Source organism: Polypterus senegalus, chromosome 6, assembly GCF_016835505.1.
Source record: "Polypterus senegalus isolate Bchr_013 chromosome 6, ASM1683550v1, whole genome shotgun sequence".
Taxonomy (NCBI): domain Eukaryota; kingdom Metazoa; phylum Chordata; class Cladistia; order Polypteriformes; family Polypteridae; genus Polypterus; species Polypterus senegalus.
The window spans coordinates 68025439-68046689 of NC_053159.1; the positions used below are offsets into that span (position 1 = coordinate 68025439).

Here is a 21251-nt window from a genome sequence, read left to right on the forward strand (position 1 = left end):
CTTTTTTTTTTTTAACCTAATGATGGTGCTATTTGATATGTGCTGGTAGTAATTACAGTATCTCTAGAGTGCATCTTGTGTACAGCCTTCAATTTATCATTGCTTAACATTTGTAATGTCTATATTTGACTTTAGAAAAAGTTACAAGGGATTGATAATAAACTGTTTACAAAGTAATAGTCTTTTGATGTATGCCATCCAGATGAGAGGATGGCTTTGTAGTATGTCTGCAAAATATTATCAGGTTAGTCCTTTGGGTGTATATGTGGCCATACATGTGGTTACTTTTGAAGTGAACAGATGTGACTGCTAAGTAATACAGATTTTAAAATGTCCAAGAAATCTAATTTACAGGTTGACTTAATCTGAAATTTTAACATGTAAACAGAAGTATAGTTTACATTACATTTTTTGTAACAATTTTCAGTGTGACAATAATCATTTGGCGTGTCTCCCTCTAACCAGAGACATTCAGTGACATTGTTTGTATCAATCAACCTTGCCGTTGTGCAAATATATACAATTTGATTAAATATAGACAGAATGATGTACAGATAATAAATGTCGTTTTGAGGTAAGATGCCTTCAGGCAGCTTTGGCAGAACTTCACAAGTTATGCCAGAGTACTGGCAAAATCCAAATATTTATTTATAAAGATGAGTGACTCATATACACACATGTATGGGAATAAATAGCAAACATTTATCCATTTTTGAACCTGCTTAATCAAATACAGGGCCCGGTGTGGGGGCCAACAAAATTTATCCTAGCCCTGCAATTATGTGAATTAAGTGAATTTCCCCTTGGGATTAATAAAGTATCTATCTATCAATCTATCAATCAATCAATCAATCAAAACCCGGCACATGTTTAAAAAAAAAAACCAAAAAAAAAAACGAACATAAAAGTCTCCAATTCTTTCAGTAAAAAATTGCCACTTTGGAGCCTAGATTACTGTTGTTAACATATAACAGTGTGCTTGCTCAACTCTTTCTCCATGCCTCTGTACTTATACACTGTCCTTCCTCCTTTGTCCAGGAGAGTTAGGATTGGCCAAAATTGTGTCAACAAAATACTGTATTAAAAGTAATTGTCTGTCAGGCTTCTTTAGGTGCTGAGAACTAGAGTATATACATTAATTGGAACATATCCCCTATAATCAATGTAGTGTATACATCCCTCTTCGACTTTGCTCTGCTATTTTATACTTCTGTTAAAATGTTTAAAGAATATGTTGGCCTGTTACCACAATGTAATTTGAGGGTATTTTTTGTATTTTGAGTAAGAAATACGTATCATCATTTCCTTATTCTTTGTAGTTTGATTTTAATTAGTTTATTCTAATTAATAGTTTGACTCTTTATTTCTTTGTTTCTTTTATTTTTCGTTAGTTTTGTTGCCAGCACTTTTTAACATTTCTGTTCATATTTATTTCACTGATATTTTTTTTTTTTTTTTGTTTTGTTATATATATCCTTTACCTGCATATACTACAGTTATCTATGTTCTTATTTACTAGTCACTTCCGCATCCTTTCCCAAATCCTTTTTGGCACTGTCATTGTGCTTTTATTTTCTTTCTGACTTTATTCCAAAGAAACCTTGATTTATAAAACAAAAAAAAAAAAATCTAGCTGGGTAGACATTCTCTGCTCAGAATGACATTTTGCATATCCAGTCATTTTTTTATTTTTCATTTTTACTAATTATGCTCTAGCAGTTAGACTAAATTAAAGGAAAAAAGGAATGCATTGTGTGTTTGTGGACTCAGAGAAAGAAAGCATATGATAGAGTGCAAAGAGAGGTTATAGTACTGTATAAGGAAGTTGGGAGTAGTAGAAAAGTATGTGAGGGTGGTACAGGATATGTATAGTTAAGGTCATAATTATTAGGCCCCTATGAGAAATGGGACATTTTCTTACATTTATTATAAAATCATTTTTCAAACTTTACAAAGTAAAACATTTATCAGTATAAAAACCTCCTATTTGTACAATGTTTATTTAAAAAGCAACTTCCATATTGCTGTATAACAACTTTATTGAAATTTGAGGTGGTCAAAATTATTAGCCCTATATGAATTTGTCAGAAAGCATTGTAGTAAAGCTAAATGGTCTGGTGTAAAACCATACCTGAATCCCAAATGACTTGATTGGCACAATCATTTAGCACCACACTGTAATAAATTGACTCAAATGAGCAGAGCTAGTGGTACTTAAAGGCAAGATTGAGAGACATCATGCTTATATTCTTTTTAAAAAGTATTTCATCGTGCCAAAAACCAATGAAATAAGTATGGACCTCAGAGAAAAGATAATGGATGCTATTCTTAAAGGATGGCTATACTGCCATTTCCAGGCACTTCACTGTGTCCAGAACAGCTGTGTGTTGCATCACTGCAAAATACAAAGTGACCCATTCTGTCAGAAACAAACCTGGGAGTGGTTGCAAGTGCAAGATTTCAAAGACTTCAGACAGGAAAATAATGACAAATGCCAACAAGAACCCCAGGATCATTGCAAAGGCCATTGTAACCGCACTGGCCTCTTTTGGATTTTAAGTCTGGAAAAAAAAACTGTTGTGAGAGCACTTCATCATGCTCTGGACCATTTGAAACATGGGGATAAATTCTGGAAGTGGCAGAGTTGAAGATGCTACAATTTTCACTCTGAGTAATAAGAGTAGACATGGTTAGGAATGAGTATATTAGAGGGACTGCACTGGAATGACAATTTGGAGAACAAATGAGAGAGGATAGATTGAGATGGTTTGGGCATGTGCACAGGAGAAGATAAGAGGTACAGGATAAGGATATTGAGGATGTAACCGCCAGGTAAGAGGAAAGCCAAAGAGTAGTTTTATGGATGTGGTGAGGGAGGACATGAAGGCAATCAGTGTGGCAGAAAATTATGTAAAAAGCGGTGATAGATGGAGACGAATGATTTGCTGTGGCACCCCAAGAGTGGAACAAACACTACTGGAAACTAAAGAAAACCACAGCTATGTGTTACAACTCATCACATGGCTTAGTAAAAGTCTAATATAATTATATTTAGTGGTGGTGGTGCACCAGTGAGGAGCATTAAATGATATAAATTAACCAAAAATGTATTCTTACCTTTGAACAAGGTTACTTGGAAGTGAAATTTATATGTCAGCCTTCTTCATGTAAGATGTCTGTTGCAACATTGTAGAAACCATTATTCATGGCCTTCAGCTGCACAGATCTGTCTTTCCTGATAGAATGGCTAAGAATGAAAGCTTGGTGTGCTCAGTTACTGTGGTGACTTTAAGTCTTGATATGTTTTAAGGTAGAAAAGCCCACTCCAAAGATGCTGTAGTAGCTGGGGTAATTAAGACTAGCTTCTGTAATTTTTTTTTGTCTCTGGAATGATCTGTTCCATGTCTTGTTCAGTCACAAAAGCAAGAAGCTGCCCAGGTTGTTTTTGTCCTTGACCATGTGGGATCTGTGTAGGTTTATATTTTGCATGTTTAAAAGTCTTGACATGAGTTTGAAATAAAATTGTCACTGTTGGACTGCATTGTTGCTTTCAAAAGCCGGTTCGTTACAGAAAAAAACAGAAAGAGGTCGGAAAAATGCTGGATCAACTGTGGTCACTCACAAGCCTCGTATCTGATGGTAATAAAAACCTTTATAAATGATGATTACGTGATGCAATGGTCATAACCCATCTGATGTGCTTACCTTGTGCATTGTGCAGCCATGTCCCTCTGTTAGGGGGAAAGCTGTCTACAAGATGCACTTGAATTCTTTTAAGTTCAGTTTTTCTTTTTTAATAAATCTGCAACAATTTCAAAAATTCTTTTTTTTTGTCTGTCAATATGGGGTGCTGAGTGTACATTAATGAGGAAAAAAATTAATTTAAATGATTTTAGCAAATGGCTGCAATATAACAAAGAGTGAAAAATTGAAGGGTGTCTGAATACTTTCCGTACCCACTGTAAATAAACTCCTTTGAAAATTAAGTTTGTCTTTTGTTTTAAATTTATTTGTGCAACTTGGCACTGAATTTAAGACAATTAATAGAATTAAATATCACACTTGTAAATTTTCTTGCAGAAAGTTTGAATTCAAAATGGCTTGGCACCCCGTAACCCCATTGCATGTACGAGCTACAGAAAACCAGAAAGAAAGCAATACAGTGTGGGACTCATGTAGCCACTGGAATCTATAATAAGGAGCGGGGAATCTATACTGATCCATGACTCATTAATTTTTATGAACGCTATTTTGTTCATAAAATCACAAAGTATTAGCAACTGTGAATCTGACAATTGGGGATGTCACAATTCATTAGCTCCACAATTCATTAGATAGGGGCCATATCCACCAGCCGGTGTCAACAACTTTGCCAGGTGTTGAATTGGATTGGGGTTGGCTGATTGTAAGGGGGCTCTTAAGCTCCAGAATCTAAGTGATGTAGAGCTTGAGCTGTACATTAATAGGGGGGATAAGTAGATGGTAGGGGAATTGAAGAGCTTTCACTGGCAGACTCTGAGCATGTGATGCAAGGGATCATATGCTTATATGCGTTGTATGCTCAGGGTGCTGTCCTTTTCATCATTGGCTGCTACAACTGTGTGAGCAACACTAGTTATCACTTTATCCAGAATATGAGTGTGCTCATTAGATTCATTGAAACACAATTCTGTGTCTTAAACTGTCCATAAAAATATACTCAGTGATGAACTTTACTGAATAAGAAGGTGCTTAAGCAAAATAGTAAATGAAAACGGCTTCAATAACATTGACCTTTGTAATTTTGCTTGTGATGCCATCTCAGGTCCTCCTTCATTGTCCTGAGCTAAAAAATTGGCAGCATAATTATAGTTATCCAAAATAATGCATTTGTTCAAATCATCACTTCCTGAATATAATTTCATAATCTTGCAGTTGAATACACATCCTAAAACTGCAGACACAAGGACTCTAATGGTTACACCAGTAGTCTCTGACTTCAGCAGCATCACATAGCACAGATGTAATCCCTATTTTATTTGTTAATATCATTTACCAGCATATCAAAAGCTGCCTATAAAATCTTTACTTATTTCATTTGAAGCTCATAAAAACAATTGAGAAGTATAATGGTCAAATGTTCACAATCTCACACTTTTCTTTTACTTTCAGATTATGTATATTGATATTGAGACTTCATTGCTTATTTAGTGCCAAGTCAATCTGAGAATTCTTAAATGTTTTTAGTTGTAACTGACTGGAATTTATAATATAATTTTTGTGATGCTTTCAGAGTACTATTGGTAAATTGTTTAAGTAATAGAGTCCATTTTTGACTATACGCTCTGGTTGGGTGAAAACCAGTAAAGCACAATAGCATGCTGCTTTCCGACAATCTTGCCAGTCCAATACCATTCAGTTGTAAGAGTTTTTGGAATTCTCTGATATTTTCTTAGGTATGAATCTTTGAGTTGGTATGTTGGTCACCCACTATTTATTATATCTAACTTTTCCTCAAAAGAAAATGTGTACATTTTTTAACATTCAGCATTGTAGTAGCAACTGTTGCTAAAAGTTGGACAATGAGCAGGTCAGCAGGATCGTTCATATGGGTGTCAGACAGAACATAGCACGTTAATCCAAGTGGGTGTATGTCTCAAAGGCCATGAAACATTGATTTTTGTCTACTGTTATATTAATGAACATGCCAATCTGTTAGCCTTAAAACTGGAAGACAGTACAGAATAGTGTGACTGTTCAAGTATGCATCAGACAAATATAGCATAGCAAATCAACTTGGGGTATATGGAAAATAACAAAACTTACTTTTTGACTGTTATTTATGAATATGCCAGTTGTTTGCCCAGAACAAATTTTATGAAAGCTTTTAATTCTTTTAAGAAGGTTATGAAATCAAAACATGCCACTGCTTTCCCCTGGCATTAAAAAGCAAACTAAACCAAATTTGAAAATAAATAAATCAATAATTTTTGAATCATAAAAACAGGAAGGCAGTGCATACCCTGCTTACTCTGACATCATGCCGTAATTTTAGTAATTGTCTCCTCCTTCCTCAGTTAATGACACTGCTTATTTTGTTTCTGCTAGAAATCTATACTAATAAAAGGCAAAGCCCTCACTGACTCACTCACTGACTGACTCACTGACTGATCACTAATTCTCCAACTTCCCATGTAGGTAGAAGGCTGTAATTTGGCAGGCTCATTCCTTATAGCTTGCTTACAAAAGTTAGGCAGGTTTAATTTCGAAATTCTACTTGTAACAGTCATAATTGGCCGTATATAGCCTGCAGCTCAGTCGCCGTGTGAGGCAGAGTTGCTTCCCGCATCATCACGCCTCCCACGTAATTGAGTGTCTTCCCATATAAGGCCGTCCATCGGCAGCAATCCAATAGACACGCTGCTGCTAAATATTCACGGGTGAAGGACTGTACTTATGCACAGATAGTCATGGATGGACTGGTGTTTGGCAAAAACTCAGCGAAAGTACGAGAGAAACTTTTAAGTGCCGGGTCTTTGCTAACATTAAATAAAGCCATGGACATCGCAAGATCGCACGAGATAGCACAAGCACAGCTGAGAACCTTCGATGCATGTACTCCGAGCGGCTCATGTGAACTGACTGTGAATGCAGTACGCAGAGAACAAGGAAGAGCTCCAAAGAGCGCTGAACAAAAAACGCATTACACAATTGAGAAGACAGCAAAAGAATATGAAGCGAGTGACGCATACAAGCATATTTATAAGTGCAGCTACTGCGGAAACAAAGCACGGTGTAAACCTTAACTTTAAATTAGGTTCATAGACACGCTGTCGCTGGCATTTGTCATACCTAAGACGAATATGATATTCGTGAGATAGATCGCATGAGATAGCACAAGCACAGCTGAGAAGCTTCAATGCATGTACTCCGAGCGGCTCACGTGAACTGACTTTGTTCTGGCTTTAAGTACTGTGAAATAAACAGACATAAACTGGAAGCGTGAGTCTGTGCCTTTTAATAATCTCGAGAGAGAAACATGGTGGCAGCGTAGGTGACGGAATTGCGCTGAAAGTCACGCCAGTTTGCTGTTAAAAATTTAGGACGCGGAGACACTAACATAAAAGGAAAATGGAGGGTCTGAGACCGTCCCTGACATTAAGCCGCGATGCTAAAGACCTGGCGAAGTCATGGAGAACATGGAAGGACGATTTCAGATTATTCACATAACTTGCAATGCCGGAGACAGAGGAAAGCACTAAGGCCAGTTTATTCTGTTATCTTATTGGAGAGAACAGCAGAGAATTGTGTCAGGCGCTGACCGGTGATGTAAGACCTGATGAGTTAACCATGAGCTTGATGATATGTAAATTTGATGAACATTACAACCCGGAAATAAACGAAACTGTAGAGAGGTACCAATTTTTTTTCAAGAAATCAGGCAAAGGGAGAAAATATAGACAACTACGTCACAGATCTGACAGTGTTAGCAGGCACATGCAATTTCAGGGAGATTAAAAGTTCCCTTATTTGTGACCAAATTGTGTGAGGAACCAGTGATGCAAGTTTAGAGAGGTGCATACAAATATGCAGAGCAACAGAACTGTCGAAGGCGAACAGCAGAACAGTCACACGGGGTTCCCTATTCTATACTTCTCCGGTGCGTCTCTCTAAACCCTCCGTGCGGGAACATTATCATAAGGCTTAACAATCCTATTGTTACACCTTCTACGTGCACCCAACTGTCCTTATTACGGAGTCTTCCTTGTTTAACACTGGCTGCTTCTTTCCATTCACCTTCCCAGCTCTTTATTTAAACAGTATTCCTTCTCACTTTTCCGCTCCTTCGCTGTCTTCTCCCTTTTCGTTTAAAATATGCGCCTTCTTGCCTTTAGCGATTTGGGTAGTGAACACTTCGATGAATGAAACTTGTTATCTTTACAAGGGTTGACAAACACGGAATGTAACTTGAACACAACACGTCCTCCAAATACTAACCTGATTGAAAGAAATAATGATAATCAAATCCTTGACGACAGCAACACTAATAACAGTCACAAAACAATTGACAATCAGGTTATGTTATTTTTAAAATGTTTCCTTTTCTTTTTCATAACTTCTTTAACACACTACTTCTCCGCTGTGAAGTGTGGGTATTTTGCTAGTGTGTGTATATATATATATATATATATATATATATATATATATATATATATATAAATTTATTTATTTTTTTTATATTAAAATTGTAGTAATTCGGCGGCACTCACCTTGACCTGAGAAAAACAGGTATAAAAGAATGAGGGTTTTGTGGTGAATAAATGATTTATATTTACAGTCTCAAGGATGGTATATGGGATTATGCTTACTCTTTTCTGAAACAATAACATGTCCAGATGATGGGCACACAAGATATTTAGAATAAAACCCTAAAGATTTATTAGACTGTAATGAAGAGTCTACAGCAGACTGCTGAAGGCAGTCCATAGTGCAGGCGAAGAGTTATCAGTAAGATTCACACTGGCATTGTTGACTTTACCAGTGCTACCGGATTACCAAAGGGGCACTACGTCTGACTATAATGGATGGAGCCCTATCTATTTCATAGCTTCAGATGTAACACTTGTATTTTAATGAAAAACAGACAGGTTATACAGACCTGCTTTGATATGAAATTGAAGACAGACTTGGCAGTTTAGTCTGGCTTTGAGCTAGAACCTATTTAATTAAAGTTTCTAATGTGATCTGAGGAAAAAGAACTTCATGACTACATATATAAAACAGACCTAGACAATCAGACAAAGTCCAGATTGTGACAAAATTAAAAAAACACAAAGAACCTTGCAGCAAATATTGTAATTTTTTGTCAGTTTAGCCAAATGTGTTGTTTTCTGAAATTACTATGAAATTGCTAAATTAATTGTATTAAATTTGTGTAAAATACGATTTCATTAAAATGTAATACCTGTTAGGATGGGTGTAAGACATTAACAGTTTCATTCTGTTGTGCACTTGCACACACATTTGCTCACGCATCCCAGGTCAATTTAGAATCACCGCTCAAATTAACCATTGAATCTTTGAGATATTGGGAGTGATCAAAATGGTGGTGGTGAATCTTAGATACTAAACCTCATGCAAATTTAAAAAAATTTCCAGAGAGTTTTAGAAAATTTATTTCATTTTATTTTTATTAAGCATACTCCTCACATCTTTCCCACAGAAATAAATTCTAAGCCAAGAAAGTAGCAGAGATAAAAAGCGAAATTACTAGAATAGATGAAGAACATGCCAGACTACCAAACGAGACTCTACATAGAAAAGGCAGGCTCTACATTTAGAACAAAACCTCTTGACAACTAAAGAAACTGAACAACTAATTTATAAATCCAGACACCATTACTATGAACATGGAGAGAAAAAGCTAATAAGCTTTTTAGCTCAAAAAATTCACAAGCAAGAAGTGCGCAACGCAATCTCAGTAATCACCAACGCAAACGGAGTTAAAATCGTCGACCACAAAAATACTGTATAATGCACACTTTCAGAGACTACTATAAATCCTTATATACTACTGAGTTTAAAGAAGACAATACACAATCTGATGCATTTCTGGATACATTACAAATACCAAAAATAGACACTCTTAGTACGGAGGAACTTGAGAAACCTCTGGCGTTATCAGAATTACTAGATGCTATAAAGTCACTCCAAGGCGGGAAAGCAGCAGGCCCTGATGGCTACCCTGCAGAATTTTACAAGAAATTCTCCGCTCAGCTAGCTCCGCTCCTATTAGCAACATTTACAGAAGCCAGAGATAACCAATCTCTTCCTCGGACCTTTCGCCAAGCACTAATCACCGTTTTTCCAAAACAAAATAAAGACTTATTACAATGTGCATCATACAGACCAATTTCACTTCTGAATAACGACATTAAAATACTCTCTAAAATCATAGCTAGAAGAATGGAGAAAGTGCTCCCATCAGTAATATCACAAGACCAAACTGGATTTATTAGGGGCTGACACTTATCTTCAAATGTTCAACGCCTGTTTAATGTAATATACTCACCAACTAAATCAAACACCCCAGAAATATTATTATCATTGGATGCAGAAAAAGCATTCAACATGATTGAATGGAAATACCTTTTTACTACACCGGAGAAGTTTGGGTTTGGCCCGAACATTTTGTGCATGGATCAAATTACTGTATACTAACCCAGAAAGTTCAGTTTGCATCAACAACATTTGCTCAGACTACTCTAGAATGTGGTACTAGACAAGGATGCCCTTTGTCACCGCTGTTGTTTACAATTGCCGTTGAACCACTGGCAATACATTGTCGAAATACTGATCAGATAAAGGGGATTAGCAGAGAAGGACTGGAACAGAAAATTTCATTATATGCAGATGATATGGTACTGTATATATCGGACCCAGAAAATTCTGTGCCTGCAGTCCTAACAGCACTCACAGAATTTCAAAAGATCTCTGGCCTCAGAATTAATCTGAATAAAAGCGTACTCTTTCCAGTGAATTCTCAAGCATATAATATTAGATTAGATACTCTACCTTTTATCATTGCAGAACAGCTTAAATACCTAGGGGTAAACATAAAGCTCTTTATCAGCAAAATCTCGCCGTCTACATGGAAAAAATCAAGCAAGACTTGCACAGATGGTCAACCCTTCATCTCACACTAGCTCCCAACTTGTAAGCCCATCATACTATTCAACAGTGTATTAAAATTGTGTATTTTTTTGCAGTATATAAGTGAATGTTCAGATTTATTTTCTTAATTACATATTCTAAGGGCAACAGATTTTGAAAGAAAAAAATTTGCCCCGATAACTGAAAAGTGAGACATGACCCTTGGGGTGTGTTCTCATGTGTAACTGTAGGGAGGAATGAAGGGAGTAATGTCTTCAGATTATAGTGATAGATATTAAATGTTTAAATTCAAGTGCAGCTTTATAAAAATATCTTATGTGTATAACACAAAAAATAAAATTGTTTGAAGTTGTCTTCATAAACATTCTTTGTTTTAAATAGCACATTTCTGGACCATTATTTTATATAGCTTGTGGCTATATGTGTATTACTTAGCTCCTACTCAGATTGCCTTTCAGGCTCCTTGTTTTAGTGAGAATGGTTGGATGGCTCATGGTGTGCTTATACAATAATACCAGAAATATGAAGGTGTTATAAGGAAGAAATCTGTCCTTGATTTGCATATAGTCTCTCATTTTCTGCTGGTAAAGTTATTTGCTATGACTACCATGAAAAAATAAGCATTTACCTTACTACAAACTCAATTGTGTTCAATGATGTGTAGTGTAGAGAAGTTCGTGTTTAGTGTCACCTATGAAAATGCAGATTCTTCAAGTTACTCCATAAAGCCATGAAACTAAAAACTGGAAAAAAACTGGTATAAAAGAATCAAGAAACAAGTGGCAATAATACAAACAAGAAGATTCAAACTGTGCTGCAGGAAGTGAGTAAAAGAAAAAGAGAAAACTTAGATTGTCTAAATTTACAAGTTTTCTCAAAGAAAAACGTTTATAGGGGATATGTCAGAGGTTGCATGGTGTATAGGAGTTAGATGTAGATAGGCACATGTATCTTGTTAAGGTGGAGCATTAAAGTTTAAAATGAGAATGTGGACACACAGAGGTTTAGTGATGGAGAGTAATACAATAACTTATATTATCTAAATTAATACATGTTCTAAGCTAAGTAATACAATCGGAAAGGTGCTGAGGTTGTTTTGGTGTATGAAGTAAAAGGCAGTGAATGTCTGGAAGAGACAAGACTAAAACAGAGACTGATGAAGTATTGGGGGGAATAAAGTAGTAGCTAATGGCATGAGGAGGTGATGTGAATATACAGAATTATTAAAAGTTGACAAAGAAGTTTTGGAGAGCAATTGGCTAGTCTGAGTAAACACAGATAGTTGCTATTAAACCAGTTGTTCTTGTTGTTAGTAGGTACTTACTAAAGAATGTATCGATTTATTGAGTTCTCTTTTTAGTTATCTACCATATATTGTAACGTAATTAGACTTTTTCACATATTTTTTCTAAAGAAAAACATGGAGAGCCTTAAAATATAATGCTTAATAGGAGTAAATGGTTAAAATGTGATTTGTGATGCTTATTTGATTTTTCTTTGAGCAATGTTTTTACAATGCAAATTTTGTCTAGCAAATAACTATTTTATAATGATTATTATAATTTCATCATTTTTCTTCAAATGTAGGTTATTTGTTTTTTTTTCTGTTTTTTAGTCTATCCAGATGGCAGAGTATGTATCTCTATTCTTCATGCTCCAGGAGATGATCCAATGGGTTATGAAAGCAGTGCAGAGAGATGGAGTCCTGTTCAAAGTGTCGAGAAGATACTTCTTTCTGTAGTCAGCATGCTAGCAGGTCAGTTTATTTGCTTAGAATTTAGTTGTGCTCAGTTTTTTTTCTCCCAATATTCTTCATCTAGGTATTAAAATAGTGTTCTGAAAGACCGTTAACTGCTGCTGATATATTTTGTAATTCCTTGTAGCCACCCTGCCTTACAAAATATTGTAATAGTTTTGAATTATAGTTTTTTATCTAAAGTAATGGAACAGAAATACAGAAACCAAGATATTTTTCCATATAACAAACATTAGTTTATAATCCAGCATTCAAGTCCTGACCCCAGTCATTATCTGTAGACTTTGTAAAACCTCCATATGGCTGTATTTTCACATCTGGGCCCACTGATTTTCTTCCTACATCCCAAAGATTTGTGTTTTAGTGTCTGGTATGCTAATACTATTGCAAAATAAGAACTTCACAGTGTGATCAAGGGAAGGTTTGGGGACAGGAAGTTTAGGACAGGCCAGTTTTAGAACTGTACATGGAGGAACAAACAGTTGTGTAAAATAAAATGCAAAATAAAATAAAAATGCATAGTAATGCAAATTCTAAACCTACATTTAAATGTAAAAGTAAAAGGAGTAACACATTAAAAATAGCTTGTATTAATGCTAGAAGTATCAAATGAATCAAGTAACTTGGAGTTGTATGTAGAAGAGCATAATTTTAATATTATAGCAGTAGCTGAAACTTGGCTAAATAACAATGATGGGGATGACTATAGCATAGATGGATACACATTTTTTTATGAAGGATAGACAGAACAGAAAAGGGGGTGGATCTGTTGTTTGTCAAACAGAATTTAAATACAAGTCGTCTTCAGTTGGATAATGAGCCCCATCTTAATGAGGACGTGGGACTTCGCCTGGAAAGCATTAGGGAAATAGGCCTTATTTTAGGACTGTGTTATAGACTGCCCAATGCAGACATTAATTTCAGCACATATCTTTTTAGGTTAAAGCAGTGCCTCCCCAACTTGCTGTTTGTTACTGGTCATACATGTTATAGAATGTTTTGAATAGATCTCAGATAAACAAAAACCTGATCCGTCTGTGTTACCATTTTAACAGTTTCAGCCTGTGGTATAAACTTATTTCCACACAAGAACTGCAGCTTGCGTCACAGTATTTTTACATTTTATTTAATTTTGACCTGGACAGAATACATGTTTGTAAATGAGAGGGAGGTCAGAGGAATGGTGAGGATGCAGGGAGTAGAGTTGGTTAAGGTAGATGAATTTAAATACTTGGAATCAACAATTCAAAGTAATGGGGATTGTGGAAGAGAGGTGAAAAAGAGAGTGCGGGCAGGGTGGAATGGGTGGAGAAGAGTGTCAGGAGTGGTTTGTGACAGATGGGTATCCGTAAGGGTGAAAGGGAAGGTCTACAGGACAGTTGTGAGACCAGTTATGTTATATGGGTTAGAGACAGTGGCACTGACCAGAAAGCAGGAGACAGAGCTGGAGGTGGCATAGTTAAAGATGTTAAGGTTTACACTGGGTGTGACAAAGATGGACAGGGTTAGAAATGAGTACATTAGAGGGTCAGCTCAAGTTGGACGGTTGGGAGACAAAATCAGAGAGGCAAGATTGCGTTGGTTTGGACATGTGCAGAGGAGAGATGCAGGGTGAGGATAGAGCTGCCAGGCAAGAGAAAAAGAGGAAGGCCTAAGAGAAGGTTTATGGATGTGGTGAGAGAGGACATGCAGGTGATGGGTGTGACAGAGCAAGATGCAGAAGACAGGACGATATGGAAGAAGATGATCCGCTGTGGCAACCCCTAACAGGAGCAACTAAAAGAAAAAGATTATTTTGATTAGGACTGGTCATTACGTTTGATATCATAACAGCTTATGATAGAACAGTGAATTAAAGTGTGTCCCCAGTTAGTTTGCAAGAAATACCATGTCATATTCTGTGTACTTCCACCTTTATTACCAACTTTTAAATGCACTTTTTAAATATTTTGCCTGTTTATGCCTGTAGCACACTTGCATCAGGAGGGCATTTGTTTAATTTGCATTAACAGATTATCTAAATGTTACATTTTTAAAAAAATATTTAGCTTATATATTATATATTCATACCTTTTATGTTCAATGTGTGAGTTGCTTACTAAATATGTAGTGATAGCAAGAAAAATTTTGAATCTCCTGTTTTCATACAGAGCCAGAGTAAACAGTTTATGATATAATAGGACATAATGGAAACTCATTCTTTCCAATGGAAAACAATGTTAAAACATCCATGGAGAGAAGAAAAATATTCTAATGTTACTCATGCCACATAACCAACATATCCATTATCCAGCTGAATACTCAAAACATGCAAAATGCATGCATTTTGTGCTAAAATATTACATTTCCAGAAAAATCGGCATAGAATGTAAACAGGAAAGGCCCATTCCCATAATTTGGATTGGTCTCTCCTCTCCTCCTCATTCATTAATCAAGAGTCCTGTTTCCATTCAATGCTGATTTTTCAGGAAGTATTAATGATATTTAAGCATATGATAAATGTGTGTTGCACATTTTGACCAAACAGCAGAATTGTTGATTATGTGACATGAGTAACATGACAGTATTTTTCTTCTTTCAATAAATCTGAAACATAGCAGGACTTTTATGTTTCATTTTATCATTAATGTTGTTCTGCATGAAAGCCTAAGATTACAAATTTATCTTGGCCTTCACTACAAACTAAATGGTTTAATAAATATATCAAAAATATCCCTTTGAGTGTTCCTTTAACGGTCAAAGCTTATACGTAAACATTCAGGCACTAAAAGAGAGGGATGACATAATAGTTTAATTCAGTGGATTAATTGAATTACAAAGAAGTAGGAAATGATGATGATGAAGAAGTCGTCATCCTAGGAAAGCAATTTGAGTCAACTGCTTAAAATCCTTCAACTGATTGTGACTTAAATACTTGTAAACTTTCTTACTATAGTCTGGCTTGATGATGAAAGCTCATATTTGTATTTTGTGTTGGTAACATTTGTAATCATCTTCTTTCTATTACAGAACCAAATGATGAGAGTGGAGCGAATGTAGATGCCTCAAAGATGTGGCGTGAGGACAGAGATCAGTTTTTCAAAATTGCTCAACAAATTGTACGAAAATCCCTTGGACTTTAACTGTGACTTTACAATCTCTGAATAATGGACTTCAGGAAGGATACACAAGATACACAGTTTTAAATGCATGGTTGAAAAACAGATTATCATTATTTTCTTTAATCAGTATTTTTTATTAATATTGTATTTTTGGCTGGATGGCTGCTATGGATGCTGTAAGCGTTAAGTTTTGTAGAATATTATTTCCTTCATAGATTATGATTTTCTTTTTCGAAACTACACAGTTGATGTGTAATTGATACAAATATTTATTTATTATAGCCTTCATTATAACATGCAATAAGGGAAAGACGATAAACTGTTATTCTGGTCAGACTTTAAATTCATCATTTACAATATTGTTGCATTTAAGATTCTCAAAAAAAAAGTCAATTTTTGTGCATATCTTAAACGCATGAATATTTAAGCCTTAGCAATATATTTTATTGGTTTTATTTTTATTGCGATTCCAGACCTTTCTATGTCCTAAATATGCCTTTGGGATAAAAAAAGGTTTTTCCTTTGAGGTAATATTATGTGAAAACTATTTTTGAAAAATTTCTGATTTGGCTCGAATTTTGCGCACTGTATTTACTAAGTAAAATTATTTTGGTGGGGGAGGAATTCTTAATGTTAGAAGTGGGTCATATAATAAAATTTATCCTTATTTCAAATCAATGCTGTATTTCAAATTTTCCCTACTTAAAATATACTTTTACAGTTTTTTACTTTTTGAATGATACTTTACATTTTTGTCACAGCAAGGGCACTATTATTTTTTCAGACTGTAATATATTGTATTCTTAAATTCAGAATATCTTTTGTAAGCTGACAGCTGCAACCTTGTAAAAGAAACCTATTACTGATCAGACAATAAGAAAGACCAATTATCCAAACTAAATCGATATTTGAAAAACAAACAGTATTTTGAAGTGTATCTGGAAAGTCTGATTATGGCTAAGCTGCAGCCATCCCAATAAGCATGTCAAAATATTCATATTCTATTGGTACACGCTAAATGTACATCAGAATAAGTGTATGTATAAGTAAGTAGCTGGTCATTAGTCCGGAATATTATTTTTTTAATTATAATGTATTTTATTGTATTTGATATTGTGGAATGTATTGCCATTGGAGTTTATAATATGAATTGAAAATCATGCTTTAAAGGTATTACATAGATTCATAAACTGATTTTGTGTAGCTACTTCATCCTGGTCCTTCCTTTGTGTTTCACACAGTGTTCTTTATTTGTGAGTAACTGACAGTGCAGTATGTACAGTAATCTTGTAGCTAGAATGCGAGTCTTGAATACAGTGGTTGCACAGCTATCCATAAGCTGCAGAGTCCTGGGTTCTAATCTCAGCCAAAGTAGTTTCTATGTAGAATCTGCATGTTTTTTTGGTGTTTTTGTCTGCTTATTTGGATTTACTCTCACCTCCCAGAGTGTAGGTTAGCCTGACTGGCATCTTTAAGCTGGCCCAGTTTCATTAACTGTGGGTTTGTGAGAGTGAAGATATAGTAGAGCAGGGGTCTTCAACCTTTTTTCCCTTGAGAGCTACTTTTACAAAATGAAAATGGCCGAGAGCTACTCATGTTTTCTAATGTTTATTCTCATAATTTATTTCAACCCAAAGAAACTGAATAAGCTTGTTTTGCCTAAACATTTGTTGGTTGTCCACAACTCACATTTTGCATTAAAACATCACGAAAATTTAGTTCACCTGCAAGTGCATTTTGTATGTCTGTATGCATTTTCTAGTGTATCTCACAGTATTGAATTAAAACGTGAATGATGTCAAAACAATGCAATTACAAATACACAGGTATTACTTATTCATTTGTCATTTTGTTACATGTCACTGTTTCACTTCACAAGAGTATTCACATGTCCAGTTGCATGCATGATGTGTTTTTTAGTTAGTGAGATGACTGGCACTGCATGGAGTCAACAAGAGAGGTGTATGGTGGAGTGTAGCCGCTTAGGTTCACTCTTATGGAGTCATTTAAATGTTCATCTGTCAGTCTTGCTTTGAACTTTGATTTCATGACATTCATGTCAGACTCACAGAGGCATGTAGACCCAAACAAAGCAGACATTTTCAGAGCTGCTAGGTGAAGATTCTTATAGTTATCTGGCTCTACTAAGCTCCCAAAATGCAGAGAATGCTGTTGAGACTTTAACTGCACATTATTTTGAAGGTTTACTAATATATAATACATAAAATCCAATGTCTGTCTGTATGTCTGTCCATTTTTCATGAGGAAACTGCTTAATGGATTTAGATCTGTTTTTTTTTTCTATAATTTGCTTGAACATTCCGGTTGAATTTGCAACTTCTCTCATTTCGCTATGTATCATAGGTCGCTTGCGGTACCGATTTATTTGCACGAATCCGAGTAGGAGGGGGATTTCCTCACTCACGCTGCAGCCTTGGGGCATGTTCCTTACCCCCGCTTAGCTAGTAAACGAGAGAACGATTGAATTCAACTTTGATTGATATTTAAAATAAAGTGTTACTTAGGTCTTGATGAGTTTGAGTCTGGATATTCTCTTAAGTGTATGCCACATTGAAAAGATAGATTGCATTTCAGATTGTGGATCATAATTTTGTGTTAAAAGGATTGTGATATGATTTTTTAAAAAGATCGCCTACCCCTAATTTGACTAATCAAGTTTTCAGATTTATGTAGGATTCATTAACCCTTTGGGGGGAGCTACTGGTAGCTCGCGAGCGATGTGTTGCAGACCCCTGCCGTAGAGTATAGCAAGTTGTATCTGAACCCTGTAACTGTAAGTTAATTGGTAATCACATTACATGTGATTTTTAATTTCTGTGAATACCATATTTTAGACTCTATTTTAGGCAATATCACAGCATGTGCAAGTACACACATGAAATAGCTGAGAAATAATAAGAATATTTCACCTTATTGTTAGATTTAGAGCATGTAATGTGTGTACATAATCAGGCAGACATTGACAGAACAAATAAAAAAAGAAATACTTTGTAGTAACCCATAATAATCCATGAGTTGTTTTAAGTTTACTATTGGTTTAATTACAGCACTGGAAAGAACTTGAGTCAACTTATATCAGCATTGAGCACAAGTTAGGATCCAGTCTTGAGAGTCACAGCAGCCTCTTGTTGTTGCGCACATCTACACCCATTTAATTTGGGACACAATAGATAAATATTTTAACATACACTCACTGGCCACTTTGTTAGATTCACTTTGCTGGTACCAGGTTGGTCCCCATTTTTCCTTCCAAAGAACCATAATTCTTAATGGTTTAGATTCAACAAAGTGTTGGAAACATTCCTCAGGGATTTTGGTCCATTTTGACATGATATCATCGCACAGTTGCTGCAGAATTGTTGGCTACACATCCATGACATGACTCTGCTATTCAATATCCCCCAAACCATTACAACATCACTACCAGCCTGAACCATTGATGCAAGGCAGGATGGATCCATGCTTTCATGTTCTTGATGTGAAATTCTGACCCTACCATCCGAATGTAGCAGATATCAAGACTCATCAGAACAGGCAACATTTTTCCAGTCTTCTGTTGTCTGAAATTGTGTGAATTTTAGCCTCATATGCCTGTTCTTAGCACACAGGAGTGTGGTCTCCTGTTGCTTTAGCCCATCTGCTTCAAAGTTTGACGTGTTGTGCATTCACAGATGCTCTTCTGAGTACCTTGGTTGTAATGAATAGTTGTTTCAGTTACTGTTTCCTTTCTATCACCTTTAACCAGTCTGGCCATTCTCCTTTGACCTCTGGAATCAACAAGGCAACTGCCACTCACTGGATATTTTCCCTTTTATAGACCATTCCCTGTAAACCCTAAAGATGGTTGTGTGTGAAAATCCCAGTAGATCAGTTTCTGACCAACCTGTCTGGCATTAACAACCATGCCACGTTCAGTCACTTAAATCACCTTTCTTCCCCATTCTGATGCTCGGTTTGAACTTCAGCAGGTCATCTTGAAAGTGTCTACATGGCTAAATGCATTAAGTTGCTGCCATGTGATTGGCTGATTGGATATGTGTATTAACAAGCAGTATTGTACCTAATAAAATGGCCAGTGAGTGTAATATGCATCTTTTAGGATGTGAAAGGGAATCAGAGTGGCAGAAGAAAGCCCCTTCAAAAGCACAGATAATGTCAGGAAACTGCACCCAGAGTATGAAAGTAAAGATATGGCATTGCTAATCACTGCATAAAATCATACTAGCTTTAAGTTTGGAGATGGAAAAGTAATATAAACTTTAATAGATGATGGGAAGAGACTGGATAGAATAATTGGGATACTACTTGCCTTAAAGACTAATCAGAGATGAAGATAAATAAGGATTCACTTTATTGACCAGGTACACTAATGTGTACAAAGGAATTTGTCTTGAGAGTACTGGTGCAACATACAAGGACAACACAGAATACAAAAGATAACTATAAGAAGATAATATATAAAATATGATGCAGCCTACAAGGGCAATACAAAAAAATAAAGAGATAGTAGGATTAAAATGTCAAGGCAGTCTAGTGTGCAGGTATACATAGATACAGAGTACAAAATCAGACCTGAGTAGTAAGAATAATTACACATGAGAAAAACTGTTTAGGTGGTGTTTTAGCTTTCACTGGATGAAGACATTTGACAGAGGAAAATCTTTGGAACAGCTAATGATCTGGGTGAGTCAGATCATCAATAATCTTTGGGGCCTTCTTCCTTACCTTGGACTCATATAAGACTACAGTGTGTGATAAGTTACAGCCTGTGATCTTTTCACAATTTTTGATGATGTGTTACAGATTGGCCTTAGCCTGAACAGAGGCAGCACCAAATCAAACGGTTATAGATGAGGTCAAAATGAACTCAGTGATGGCTGTGTAGAATTGCACTGATGTTACTTGAGGGAGATTGAATTTCCTCAACTGACACAAAGAACATTCTCAGATAGCCTTTCTTCATAATGCATATGATGTTATTATGCCTCTTGAGGTTTTCTGATGGCACAGTGTGCAAAAACTTAATGTTTTCTGTCAGTCATATAAAGTTATTTATAGCAAGTGATAGATGAGCAGGTGACTGTTTCCTGAAATCTATATTTGTCTCCTAAGTTTTTTGAATGTTAAGGTCCAAATTAATATGGCTGCATTACAATGTCTTGTTTGTATATGGACTCAATTGTTTGAAATGAGGCCTATTACTGTTATATCATCTGAAAATTGAAGACGTTTGGCAGACAAATCACCAGAGGTACAGTAATTTGTATAAAGTGAGAAAAATAGTGGGGAAAGGGAACATCCCTGCACCAGAACTAAGGGTTAATTGGTCAGACATGTGCATGCCAAACCTCACATTCTGCTTCCTATCTGTAAGAAAGTATGTGATCCAATGACAGATTGACCTAGACCGGTTGTTTGTCTTCATCTCAAAGTCTTCATCTTCATCATGGAACGTCCTGAGTCAGCCACTCTGTGTCCCACTGAGCAATGTGTCACTGTTCAGCCTAACATCTCATGAAGGTCTGATGGTGTGCCCATACCTGCCGATAGATAACATTGACACTCCAGGGTACACAAAATGCCCCCAATAAATGCCAAGAAAAGGATTGGCTCAAAATGAATTACCATTTCATGCAGTTGGAGATCATTCCATGGTTAGGATCTCCCAACAAATATTAATCTAGCTTTTTACAAGGTAGGCATTGAGGGTGTCATTGGAC

General features: G+C 35.9%; 1 protein-coding gene across 1 annotated transcript in view; it reads left to right on the plus strand.

The window, feature by feature from the left end:
- The window catches only part of ube2g2 (ubiquitin-conjugating enzyme E2G 2 (UBC7 homolog, yeast)), a 116882-nt gene extending 100160 nt beyond the window's left edge, over positions 1-16722 (plus strand). The window contains exons 5-6 of the mRNA XM_039756267.1: positions 12269-12409; positions 15419-16722. Coding sequence (XP_039612201.1) covers positions 12269-12409; positions 15419-15531 — 254 coding nt within the window. The 3' untranslated portion in view covers positions 15532-16722. The remainder of the gene's footprint in view (positions 1-12268; positions 12410-15418) is intronic.
- Positions 16723-21251: the final 4529 nt, after the last annotated feature.